Consider the following 13,734-nt stretch of genomic DNA (forward strand, 5'->3'; position numbering starts at 1 on the left):
AATAACCACAAGCCATTGTCCTATTCTTTCTCTACCTCAAGTTTCACATAAAAAAGTGAGAAAAACATTACACTTTTTACTTCTTTTCTCAGATACATTACAGAGATGAATATAACATGTGGAAAGTTTTGTGAAATAAAAATTCTACGTAAATGTCAACACACTTTCATCGTTATTTATAACAAATTTAAGCCATGATATTTCAGTAGAACAAAATGCACATTTCTTTGTCATTTCTCACATCACTTCTTTAGTTAGAAAGAGATCATTAATTCTATTTTTGATAGGGTATTAAATAGGCCCAACTGAAGAATCTAGAGGCTAACCTGGTATCATACAGCAATCAGTTCTGTGTTTAGCCACCACTGTACTATTTCATGCCTGTTAAAAATTATAGATAATGGACTTAATTGAAAAATTATATTAGCCACTATTTTTTTTAATTTTATTTTTTCTTTTTTCTTTTTTTTTTTTCAACGTTTATTTATTTTTGGGACAGAGAGAGACAGAGCATGAACGGGGGAGGGGCAGAGAGAGAGGGAGACACAGAATCGGAAACAGGCTCCAGGCTCTGAGCCATCAGCCCAGAGCCCGACACGGGGCTCGAACTCACGGACCGCGAGATCGTGACCTGGCTGAAGTCGGATGCTTAACCGACTGCGCCACCCAGGCGCCCCTAATTTTATTTTTTCTAAAAGAGTATATTGAGTGGTGCCTGGGTGGCTCAGTTGGTTGGGTGACTGACTTTGGCTCAGGTCATGATCTCTCAGTTTGTGAGTTCGAGCCCCGTGTCGGGCTCTGTGCTGACAGCTCAGAGCTTGGAGCCTACTTATGATTCTGTGTTTCCCCCTCTCTCTGCCCCTCCCCTGCTCACGCACTGTGTCTGTCTCTCAATAATAAATAAACGTTAAAAAAAAAATTAAAAGAGTATATTGAACCATAGCTTGCAGTTTTATGTTGATTAATAACTGCTGGGGGCTCCTGGGTGGCTCAGTCAGTTAAGCGACTAACTTTGGCTCAGGTCATGATCTCATGGTTCGTGAGTTTGAGCCCCACGTCGGGCTCTGTGCTGACAGCTCAGAGCCTGGAGCCTGCTTTGGATTCTGTGTCTCCCTCTCCCTCTCTGCCCTTTCCCCATTCATGCTCTGTCTCTCAAAAATAATAAATAAACATTAAGAAAAATTAAAAAAAAAAATAAACGCTGACAGCAAGACACCTGGGTGGCTCAGTCGGTTAAGCATTTGACTTTTGATTTTGTTTCAGGTCATGATCTCGTCATGGTTCTGGGATCGAGCCCCACATCAAGCTCTGTACTGACAGCATGGAGCCTGCTTAGGATTCTCTCTCTCTCTAAATAAATAAACCTTTAAAAAAATAAATAAAACTTAAAAAAAATAACCTCTGGCAGCACACTATGGTCAAAATCATTTCCTACTTTCAGAAATTATTCACCACGAAACCAAAGATAAGAAAGGTCCTCAGATGAAAGGCATCATCTCATTTAACAAACAAACAAAAAAGAGCACAGATGTTACCACGTATGTTTAAAATACCAACTGGAGGGTGGGAGGGAGGGGCGGGTGGGTGATGGGTATTGAGGAGGGCACCTTTTGGGATGAGCACTGGGTGTTGTATGGAAACCAATTTGTCAATAAACTTCATAAAAAAAAAAAAAAAAAAAAAAAAAAAAGAAAAAAAAAAAAAATAAAATACCAACTGGAGGGGCACCCAGGTGGCTCAGTTGGTTGAGCGTCCGACTTCGGCTCAGGTCATGATCTCACAGCTCGTGAGTTCGAGCCCTGCATCAGGCTCTGTGTTGACAGCTCGGAGCCCTGGAGCCTGCTTCAGATTCTGTGCCTCCCTCTCTCTCTGCCCCAACCCACTTGCATTCTGTCTCTATCTCTCTCAAAAATAAACAAACATTTAAAAAAAATTAAAAAGTAAATAAATAAATAACATACCAACTGGTATTTCAGTGATACCCAAATTACTGCCACCACAAGGCTGAGAACGCAGGTGCCACAGAACTGGGCCGTGCACATGCTCACATCCGTGATGCGACACCCACACGTCCGGCATGCATGGAAGGCCCTGTGCAACACCCAGTCATGCTACACACTACCCCATGTGTAAAAGCAGCTTCTTCTCAGGCTGCCTACATGTGCATTTACTTCCAAAAGGGTTCTGATTTCATCTGTAAGAACATCCCCAAGTTTCATTCCCAGAAGCTCCCTTCAGTGGTATCCATGGTTCTGTGGAAACCTACCCAGCTACTGAGGAAGAGACCAATACTTCCAAGTGTCACTGGAAACTCCCTCTAACACCCAGTCCTTCCTGTGACAGCCTGGACCAATGGTCTCTACCGGTGTGCACTTCAACCAAGAAAAGAAATCGCACATTCCAAGACGGCCTATGACTCTCTTGTGTAATTTTTGGTTTGTTTCTCTGTGTTGAGGTCTTACCTCAATCATATCTACCCACTCTCGTACATTAAGAAAGGATTTCTCGCACGTCACATCATACAGCAACAGAACGCCATCTGCTCTCCTGAAGTAAGACTTGGCAATACTTCTGAATCTGGCAAAGAGAAAAGCATGTTAAGTAACGGTTCTAATCAGTCCACTGGGCAGGAGCTGCCCCTTCATCTCTTTTATGCTTTTTTTCTCATCTTCTATAATGAGCCTCCCTTGAGAAGACTCTAACGGCAACCGTCACTGTGAAACAGCCACCTCCAAGGACTGGGATGTCTCAGCGGAAGGTAACTGGACAACAATCTGGGGTGCTAATCTACAAGAGCCAATCAATTTCTCCATCAAACTACCCCCAAGAATGTCTGCAAACCGCAAAACATAACCAGGACAAGGTTGGAGCATAATTTCTTAAAAATTTCAGCCTTGGCAACAAGCTCCTGAACCTACACGTGGGACACAGAGGAGGGAGGGAGATGCACAAGAGAGAAAATCTCCGTTTTGGTGGGGGGGGGGTCACATGAAAGAAGAACAACGGCTGCAACAGGCCAGAAACTGTATACACAGGGTGAGGGGCAGCTCGTGAGGGGAAGAGCATATACCTCAACGTGTATGTCCCAACTCTAAGCCAACTGCCCTATTTTATATTATCTTCAGTAAGGCCACATCAACCGTGAATGTTTTTTATTCCTTTTTTTAAAAAATATTTTTTAAATGTTTATTTATCTTAGAGGGCAGGGGCAGAGAGATGGGGACAGAGGATCTGAAGCAGGCTCCATGCCGACAGCAGAGAGCCCGATGCGGGGCTTGAACTCACAAACTGTGAGATCATGACCTGAGTTGAAGTCGGTCGCCCAACCAACTGAGCCACCCAGGCATCCCAACCACAAATATTTTTTTGTTTTTTTTTAATTAATTTTTTAATGTTTATTTATATTTGAGAGAGAGAAAGAGAGAGAGAGAAAGAGAGAGAGAGAGAAAGAGAGTGCGTGAGTAGGCGGGATAGAGAGAGACGAAAACAGAGAAACTGAAGCAGGCTCCAGGTTCTGAGCTGCCAGCACAGAGCCTGACGTGGGGTTCGAACCCACGAACTGCGAGATCATGACCTGAGCCGAAGTCGGGTGCTTAACTGACTGAGCCACCCAGGCGCCCCATGAATGTTTTTTAAACGTTGAAACTCAGCCTGCTCCAGAATATGAGCTCCGGGTGAACAGCTTTTACATATCTGTGTCTGTTCACTGCTGAATCTTAGCAGCCTGAGTAGTGCCTGGTACACAGGCAGGCAGCACCCAAACTTAGTTGAACAACTGGAGAGATTCTATTTCCAAAGAGTTAGACAAGATTAAAACCTGTGCTTAATACTTATGGTCATTGGCAATGAATGCAAGATAAGGCAATGCCACCCAACATGAGTCTTCCATTTAGTTTGTGCCTCTGCCCTTGAACTGAAGGAAGCGGACAGATTCTCTTTTCCATCACTTACTGTACCCGACTAAGTACCTGCCCCCACTGATACTGCATTTGGACTGTTGGGTCACCTAAATTCCCTTGTTCTCTTTTTCCCAAGTCAACACAGGCTCAGAGGAAGCCTAAAGATCTCCACAGACAACGGACAGGTAAGTGAAGGAGGGAAGAATGTGGCAAAAAGTGCGCATTCCTGAAATTGTAATATAATTATATGATCACGAGCAGAAAAAAACACCAAGCACCTTAGGAGGCTTGTCTAGGCAAACCTAAGCAGAGCCCGAAGCACCAAACAAAGCACTTGCCTCTCCTGACCGGCTGTATCCCAGAGCTGCAGGACCGTTCGCTCTCCATCCACAATGAGAGTTTTCATTTGAAAATCAACTCCTAAGAAGGAATTATAAGAGAACATGAGGGAACATGATGTAAATAATTCTATTGTTCTTTTACTCTCAAGCACTACTGGGATAAGAAAAAAGCCAATAAGCCCAAGCTCAGTGAGGTAGACAGGAATGAATGTGGCCTTCAAGGGGACTGACCTTCAGATACTAATTACAAGTCAGACCACACGTGTGCACACAGATGTACCATCTGCAGGTTGGCTGACTTGGGGAAGGATTTAATCTATGGACAAAAGGAAAATCTATGTTCTATTTGCTTGGGTAATCAGACAAACTCAGTTATGTCTCTGTGTTTGTGTGTGTGCATGTGTATGTGCTTGTGTGCACATAAACGTGCATATGTGTATGTATGCGCATGTGTATGAGTGTGTATACGGGTAAGACACACATACGTGCCATGCTCTTTAGCAACTGAACAAAACACTGCAGTCTTTTTATGAATCAAATTACAGTGAACTTTCAGCTTTGTTATCTTGAAGGGTATGTAAGTAACAAAGGACCATAAATTTACAAAGATACCCACTATGAAGAGGGTAATCAATCTGTTCTAATATTTCTAGTTATCAAAATAAGAACTCTTAGATGAAGAACAAAAGTGAATGATAATTTGCGTATCTTCAACCCTATTTACTGATTATTATCCAAATCTGGGAAATCAGGACACTTCTTTTCTTGTTCTCAGAAGTATTTACTCATGTATTCCATTGTAAAGGAGGGGAGGGATCATACACCTGCCTATGATTTTGACCATGACAAACTGGCCATTAATAATGTCACTTTATCAACAAGTGACATCTTATCAGAAAAGCCTTCCCTGGTCACCCTGTGTGAGATTTCGCCTCTCTCCAAACCTCATATTTTTTTATTTGTTTTTCACCGACTCCCATCCTTTGGGATGTAGCTTCCTTCGAGGCTGGGTTTTAGTTGACTGTTCATTGTGTGCCTTCAGCACCTACAACTGCATTTGGCTCATAGCAGAACCCAGGAAATGTTTGCTGAACAAATGAATCTCCAGCTCTGAACTTGGTTCAGTTTTTCTGACCGGCTAAGTAGATTATCTTTGTCCTTTGTCAGTCTTCTTTTCCTAAAGTTGGGCCTTGACTAAAACAGAAGAGGACCATTCTACAGACAAGGAGACACACACACACACACACACACACACACACACACACACACACGCATGTACGTATACAGAGAGAGATCTGTATATCTGTGTATCTAATCTCTAAAGAAAATAAACTCAAGCTAAACAAGGTCATCTCCCCATTATCAACTGAAGAAGGAACCATACCCAAAGTGGCACTTGTATTTCCTCGAAATTCATTCTTGCAAAGTCTCATGAGGAAACTAGACTTCCCCACTGCAGCATCTCCAGCAAGCACAATCTTGTAAGCCTTCTGTGAGCTGGAAGATTTATGGTTACCATCCACCATGTCTGTCTAGGGGACAAAAGCCACAGTGGGTGATAAAGGTCATGCCAGTTTTCTTCCTAAAAAGTTGTATGACACTGAAAACTCACAGTGTTCATGAATAAAATACCTCAGCAACTACCTACCGGTGGTGACAGTGCCGAGATGGGCTTTCTCGAAGAACTGACAATGCTGCCTTCGCTAGAGGGCCCCTGGGGCTTCCAGTCCAAGATGGAAGCCACGCCTTCTGCACCAAACGTCTCTTCATCTCTTATATCAGGAACCTAATTTTTTTTTTAAGGCAGCGATTAAAAAACAAAGTCTCTCATTACACATATACATCATGGATTAGAGAGAAGAAAAATAAGTAGCTGAATCTATAGTCAGTGCTGTTAGGGAACAGAGTAGCCCCGAATGGCAATCTGTGAGAATTTCTTCCCAACTTGGTGGAGGGAAAAACCATTCGGCTGACTATGTTTCATATTTATAACCATTAAGTCGTATTCCCATGACGGATACAAGTCAAATGGGGTGACAGATTTCTATCAAAGGTAAGGCCCAGGAGACCATGATTTCTGGGGCTTACGTCTGTGTCTGAAGCATCACCCGCAAAGCTCTCCTGCGTGCCGTGTGACCTCTGAAGTCCCCTCTGGTGCTTGTACTCCACCTCTGAGTCGTACTCATTGGAGTCTCTCAGGGTAGACAAGCCGCTGTCGAAGCAGCTCTCAGGCAGGCTGTCAACCTCACAATTCATTCTCTGCATTGGATCACAGAGGGCCAACGAGTCACAGTCCTCATCCACATAGGAAGAGCGGGATGACCTGGTGACAAAGGGGAAGAGAGATTTACCAGAGAGCTCACAAAGCTCAGGACCACACAGCAGTGGACTCCAGAAGATCAACACTCTAGCTTTGGCCAAGAACCACAATGTATACCATGATTGTGCATCAGGGGAAACAAAATGTTCAAAGCAATATCAGTTCATTCCATGCAACAATCAGTTAACATAAAGATACTCAAATCAAACATTTAACAAAAATGAAGCTGTTTTTAAAATCACTTTATTTCCTGATACAAAAGGAATTACAGTGTCCAGGGCATAAATGCAATCTCAAGTTGAGTTAAGAAAAATGTATGCAGAACATGTGAACCTTTTTACTCTGATGTGTTTGGACCATATTCCAAACAGCTTGTCCATTTCTGGATAACTCTCTACTTAAAAGAGATGCTGAGAACCTGGACAGCGAAGGCATCTATGGTGATGTGAGACTCAGATGCAAGAAACAGTTCCATGAACTCAGCTTAAGTCTCGTGAACTCAGCTTAAGTCTTAACAGTTTCTCTCCTCAAATACTCAAAGAGCGATACATAATGAAGAAGAACACATTCTCTCAAGTTGCACAAGACAAAATAAGGGCCAACTGATAAACTTTTCCAGGAGTCATACTTCCAAACAACATGGTGAAAAATGACAGGCAATTAGAAAGGTATGGTACTGGAATATGACCTGGGAGTTTTCTGCCAGTAGGTGTTGATACAGAGTCTAGAAAGACTCCTATAGGAAAGGTACTTGGATAAAGGCTAGATCCCCTGACTTCTATGGATGTTTCCATTTATCAAACTCTCTAACATCTTATAAGTGAGGCAGAAATTAACATCAAACAGGAGAATCAAAAGAAACCACATTATTTCCCTATATACTTTTGCTTTTCCATTTGATTTTCACAAAAACCTAAGTTTATGTTGAAATAAAAGCAAGGGCTATAACTCATTTAGTCACCACTACACTCTGGGGACCATTCTGGCCACTTGGCATAGACCATCTCATCAGAATGGAGAAATGGGCAGGGTATATAAGTGTACAGAGATAAAAATATTAAGAGATTAATATGCTTAGAAAACAGAAGGTGATCTCAAATATAAGTAAATATAAGCCATATAAATCTGAGAACTCAAAAATATTTTGGTGCCATTAGCAAATGTGTCAAATTAATTAAAAAGGTAATAACTTAAACCACCAAACTCTCCCTAAATATGTTGCTCATATCCTGGGGCATGTATTCACACCATATCTGTAGCTAGCGATTATCTGTGTGTGTGTGTGTGTGTGTGTGTGTGTGTGTGTGTGTGTACATTTTCTTGTTGTTTTATAATTTATGAAACTCTCCTTCCAAAACTGATTTAGGTAACACTATAAGGAAACTAAGAAAACCATACTCATAATATAGTACAAACTACTTCAGCTCCATGTAATTATTGATCAGAACTTTTTTTAAAAACTTATTCAGATTTTTGATAAGGAATGAAGAAGTGAAATCCTGAATTGAGAAATCACTTCCATGAATATCTAGACTCCAAATTAAAAATATAGGTACAGGGGCGCCTGGGTGGCGCAGTCGGTTAAGCGTCCGACTTCAGCCAGGTCACGATCTTGCGGTCCGTGAGTTCGAGCCCCGCGTCGGGCTCTGGGCTGATGGCTCGGAGCCTGGAGCCTGTTTCCGATTCTGTGTCTCCCTCTCTCTCTGCCCCTCCCCCGTTCATGCTCTGTCTCTCTCTGTCCCAAAAATAAATAAAAACGTTGAAAAAAGAGAAAAAAAAATTAAAAAAAAATAATAAAATAAAAATATAGGTACAGATCAGACTTTCTCAAAATCAAGTTCTAGACATACTCTTTTAAAAGTAAACTATTCTTACTTCCCCAAAGAATATTTTCATCATAATTAAATATGTACAAATATAGAACAAGTCATATTTTTGTTACAGATCTTAGAGAAAACACAAAACTAAAACAAATAGACAAGTTAAAACCCAGTAAGGCCACAAAAGCAATAAAATTCACAATGTGCTTTCAAAAAGTAAATTTAAATGTTGATTTCTTACATCAAATTAATGACCCTCCAAAGGGGACATCAGTCCAGACCCTACTGGCCCACTGGTTCCTATTCAGGGTGATGAGCACCTGAGTGCTATGCTCTTATCTCTCTGAGCCACAGGCGTGTGATGACTTTGTCCCTTAGAACCTACTGTTGAGGAGTTCTTAGTCCAGTACTATTCAGTCTTACCCATAGTGTGTAATCTTTTCCAGAATGAACTATGGTAAAATTTCTGAAATAATTTTCAGTTATGTATCTTTTCCCTTATGTGCTTAGAATTGATCTTAAATATCAGTCCAGAAAAAGCACATTGCACCCACACATTGTTAAAAAGAAGGAGCCTGGGTGGCTCAGTCGGTTAAGCTGTGCTGACAGCTCACAGCCTGGAGCCTGCTTCAGATTCTCCCTCTCTCTGCCCCTCCCTTGCTCTCTCTCTCTCTCTCAAAAAATGAACATTAAAAAAAATTTAAATAAAGATAAAAAATGTCTACTGCTTAGTAACAGAGCAACCAAGTTGCCTACACATCTATAAACCATCCACATTTATTATTTCACAAATCAGTGAACAACAAAACTTCTGATACCTGGATAGAATTTTCCTAAAAGTGACCACCAATAAGCCTTGGTAACAGACCTTTCTGAAAGGGGACTTGACCATCTTGCTATCTCCGGGATAGTAAGTACATTATTCTTGAGAACAAAAGTTCTCAAATGCAAAGGGAATGAACATGAATTGGAGGGTTGCACTGGAAATGGAGAGCTGGAAACCTAGAGTTTATGTGCTCACTTCTATTTACAAACTTTGATACACTCCAAAGTTAACTTTTTAAGTAAAACAAAGGACATATGTGTTTGTACACACATGTATACATACATGTAACCTTCCAGTCCTTATCACTAGATCTCAAGCTAGGACCAATATTTCACTTCATATGATTCAGAATAGAGGTAAATTCTCACTTCAGCTTCAATACAATAGCTCACCAACACCTACTAGTCATATTTCTATTTGTTTTTAACGTTTCCCTGCCCTTGAACACAGCTTACATATTATGCTGAGCTATTAAGCATTTACAGATCACGCCAAGAGTCTCAAAATCATATACCACACGTACATCAACATCCTACACTGTAATTCCATTTATTTCCCTGAAACAGCACTCAGAGTCCATTTCTTAGGAACACGACATGATGAGGGATGAGGTAATGGGGAACACATGTAAAATCAAGTCATGATAACATCTTAAGGAAACTACTTTGCCCTCTCTGGGACATTTTTACTTGGAATTTTTACAGGTTTCAGAAATTTACAATAACATAGCAGAAAATAGAAATTTGTGCCCAAAGTAGATTCTACTATTTTATTAATTCACCTTTAAGGAAATTCACTTTCCTTTTAACTTTGATCCAGAATTCAAACAAAAAGTAAGTAGGTGTTAACATACCTGTCATAGCCCAGAGGTTGAGGGGAATGACCATTAAATTTGGGACTGCTTCTAGAAATTGTATTCCCTGGTGATATATTATTTATGCGCTGCAATACAAAAAATATATAAGCAATTTTTTGTTATGCCAGGTACATATAGTACATATACATATACACATATTTACAACACACTAGTTACCTTGCACTGTAATTCAAATCTTGGTATCCTACATGAGTAAGTGTTGAGTATGGACGCTGAGGTAAAAACTTCAACAAGGCACCTGCACACAGTACCCTTGCCTCATTGTGTCTTCAGTCCAAGCCTTACTGCATAAGCGATAAAGGGGTATCCCAGTTCCCCACATCTGCCAGGACCCTGCAATACCAACTTCTTTGGATTTCTCTCTTCTCAAACCATAATTTGGCCGAGTGACTGACCTGTCCATATGTAAAGCTACTGCATAGGAACCCCAAACTGGAAGCTGACCTCCAAAAGTGGGAGAGGAGGATTTCTGGCATGTGCCCTCTGGGGAAGTTCCTCAAATTTCCAAGAAGGGCTTAGCTTGTTTCCACAGCAGGGTTTTAAAACTAATGCCCACTCTGATAATCTTACCACCATAGAAAATACTTACTGTGTCTAAATGCATGCCTCAGTCAGAAGTGTGTTCTCCCTCCTCAGAAATGAGCAGTATTTTCTTTGTACTTCTATAAGATTTCCCACTTTTTCTTATATTATTGCCATCCATGCACATCTTAACTCCCCACTACATTATAAACTCTTCCTGGACCCAGGTCACACTTTATACATCTTTCTCTGGTTTCCCTGAACATCTAACAGAGAGTCAGTTAACATCTAGGTATTTACGTCTACAGAGGGGTGGCATATTTTTTAATTTGGGAAAATGTTGCTTCTTCTCATTAAATGGAATAGTTTCTCATTATTGTAAGTTCCCCTTTAAGAAAATACATGATTTGTGGGGTGCCTGGGCAGCTAAGTCCATTAAGCAAGTCTGACTCTTGGTCTTGGCTCAGGTCATGACCTCACTGTTCATGAGTCCAAGCCCCACGTCGGGTTCTGTCCTGCCAGTGGGGTCCTGCTTGAGATTCTCTCTTTTCCTCTCTCTCTACCCCTCCCCTGTTCATGCTTGCTCTCTTTCTCTCAAAACAAACAAACCAACAAAATACTTTAAAAAGAAAATACATTATTTTCATCAAGATATCCCATTACAAGAAGGAACAAAATGTATTCTAAAATTCTACTTGCGGGGCTCCTGGGTGGCTCAGTCAGTTAAGCATCTGACTTCAGCTCTGGTCATGATCTTACGGTTCGTGAGTTCAAGCCCCACATCAGGCTCTGTGCTGACAGCCCCGAGTCTGGGGCCTGGTTCAGATTCTGTGCCTCCCTCTCTCTCTGCCCCTCCCCCACTCACACTCTCTCTGTCTCTCAAAGATACATAAATGTTAAAATTTAAAAAAAATAAAATAAAATTCTACTTGCATACCAAAGATCTGTTGAACTTGCTGTAACTGTTTTCAAGGGCACTCCTCAGGCCGTCATTACTGTCATGCAGTTTCCGGTTAGCTGTTCTGCAGAGCAGATAAATTAAATAGATAGATAAGGAAAGTGGGGGTGAAAATCACTGCCTTTGCAGGCTCTCATGTTCATTCTATGGAATTACTTACCACCTCTTGCAACTTTGTACCACTCCCCTTCAAACCTCATCAACTGAGATCATAATTCATTATTAGAACTACAACTTGGTGAATCACCTCTCTTTTAAAGGTTTGGAAGCATTTAAGGAAGGAATTAGCTATGCTGTAGAATCCCCTCCCTCAGGTAGGTTCACAGTGTGAGTAGGTTTCCTGCAGGTCTCTGTTCCCTAAGTGCCTGGACCCAGCTGGCCCCCTGCACGTGTCCCAGCCAGGTGTGGATGCGATGTGTTTTATCACAGTTCTTTCTCCTCCTGGCTATTCCCACATCCTACTCATGGCCTGCCACTGCCCAGGTACCAGTTAAGGTTCCAATGTTGACTGTGGATTCAAATCCCAACACAGGCATGTACTTACCATATAATTTATGGGAGTCATTTAAGCTGTCAAAGCCTCGGCAACCTCTTCTAAAAAATGAGGACAATAACAGAGCCCCTGCCTGAGAGCAGCCAATCTTTTCCTACTGAAGGCTTATCCATCCTTCAGATCTCAGCTCAACTGCTGCACCTGCCAGAACACTTTCTGGACCTTCCTGGTTAGGAGGAAGCTCTGTCCTGTATGCCCCTGGGGGACACGTCCCTTCCCCCTGTCCCACGTCCCCTGCAGCACTTTATGTTTGTTTCTATAATTATTGATCAGTTTCCATTCTCTTTCCCTAGATGAGCCCCATATCTAGAGAGACTTTTTATTTTTCTTTTTTTTTTACTTGTACTCCATCCTCAGCTCCTGGAACACCTGACCCATAAAAGGTAATGAATGTAAATCTGCTGAATGAATGAATAAATGAACAGAGTTACTATGTCAACGCTGTACCTGCTACAGGTGAGAATTAATAAGCATTGTAAATGGTGAAAAAAACAAAACAAAACAACAGGGGCTCCTGGGTGGCTCAGTGAGTTAGGCATCCGACATTGGCTCAGGTCACGATCTCAACGTTCGTGAGTTTGAGCCCTGCATTGGGCTCTGTGCTGACAGCTCAGAGCCTGGAGCCCGCTTCAGATTCTGTGTCTCCCTCTCTCTCTGCCCCTCCCTCACTCACACCCTCTCTCTCACTCTCAAAAATAAACATTAAAAAAATTTAAAAACAAACAAACAACAACAACAACAACAAAACTTGACAAGCCTGACCTTACTTCCTTTGGGAAGACAAACCAGAAGAAAATACCTGGATAGAAAAGAGAGCAGGGTGGAGGAGGGGAAGGTTTTGTGGAGAAGGCCCTCACAGGCTAGAATTACAGTAACTCAGGAGCAAAGTTGACAGGGTGGGTATAATATTTCCAGTAGGGTTAAAAAAAAAAAAAACTAAGAAAAATAGCCGTGTCATCAAGAACAATACACTGGGAAAGAATGATCCTTTGTACCTGGTGCTGTGGCATGAGCTAACAGGACTCCTGACAACCTCTGCTGGGCTGCAGAGGAAACCTCTGAGGTCACAGCCCTTAGTCTTTACAGAGGTATTATAACATACCACCTGACTTGCGAGGGTTTTCAGAAAATTATACTCTAGCCTCTGGATTTGAATAGTTTACTTAGGATTAAAAGCATGAGAAAACCAAGTGGATGTGCTGGAGGCAGCATGGTGAGAAGAAACGAGCATATATCCGCAAACCCAGTATATGGCAACTTGTGTCAGATGTGGCACGGCTCTTATTAACAAAACATTAGGAAAATGTAGATGTAATGAGCATTTTATATGAGAACTTACTGGAGTATTTCGATTTGCCTCTCAAGACTATTTCGATCTTCTGTGTACTCTTGGATTATTTGCAGATCCCTGTAAAATCATATTTTATGTTTGAACAAGAATTTGGTATTCAGTCCTGCCTCACCTGTACCTATCTTCCCAGACCCCCTTTCTCAAAGATGTGTCCCTGGCCCTGGTTTTCTAGCTCCCTGCGCTTCCTGCGCTCCTGCTCGGTTCCTCTGTGCCGTGAGCACATCCCCTCTGCTTCCTGTGCAAGTTTCTGGCTGTGTTCCTCCCAGA

General features: G+C 41.7%; 1 protein-coding gene across 1 annotated transcript in view; it reads right to left on the reverse strand.

Annotated features, from left to right (window-relative positions):
• Positions 1-13,734, reverse strand: part of RASEF (RAS and EF-hand domain containing) — a 77,586-nt gene that overhangs the window by 13,539 nt on the left and 50,313 nt on the right. Inside the window, exons 7-14 of the mRNA XM_047097575.1 lie at positions 13,456-13,524; positions 11,543-11,627; positions 10,060-10,148; positions 6,329-6,563; positions 5,889-6,026; positions 5,625-5,772; positions 4,238-4,319; positions 2,463-2,577 (exon numbers count right to left, since the gene is read on the reverse strand). Of these exons, the coding sequence (XP_046953531.1) occupies positions 2,463-2,577; positions 4,238-4,319; positions 5,625-5,772; positions 5,889-6,026; positions 6,329-6,563; positions 10,060-10,148; positions 11,543-11,627; positions 13,456-13,524 (961 nt within the window). The remainder of the gene's footprint in view (positions 1-2,462; positions 2,578-4,237; positions 4,320-5,624; positions 5,773-5,888; positions 6,027-6,328; positions 6,564-10,059; positions 10,149-11,542; positions 11,628-13,455; positions 13,525-13,734) is intronic.

This window comes from Lynx rufus, unplaced genomic scaffold (assembly GCF_022079265.1).
Source record: "Lynx rufus isolate CCGP_SWC_20201006 ecotype Redwood Valley unplaced genomic scaffold, mLynRuf1.p SCAF_10, whole genome shotgun sequence".
In the NCBI taxonomy this organism is placed as follows: Eukaryota; Metazoa; Chordata; class Mammalia; order Carnivora; family Felidae; genus Lynx; species Lynx rufus.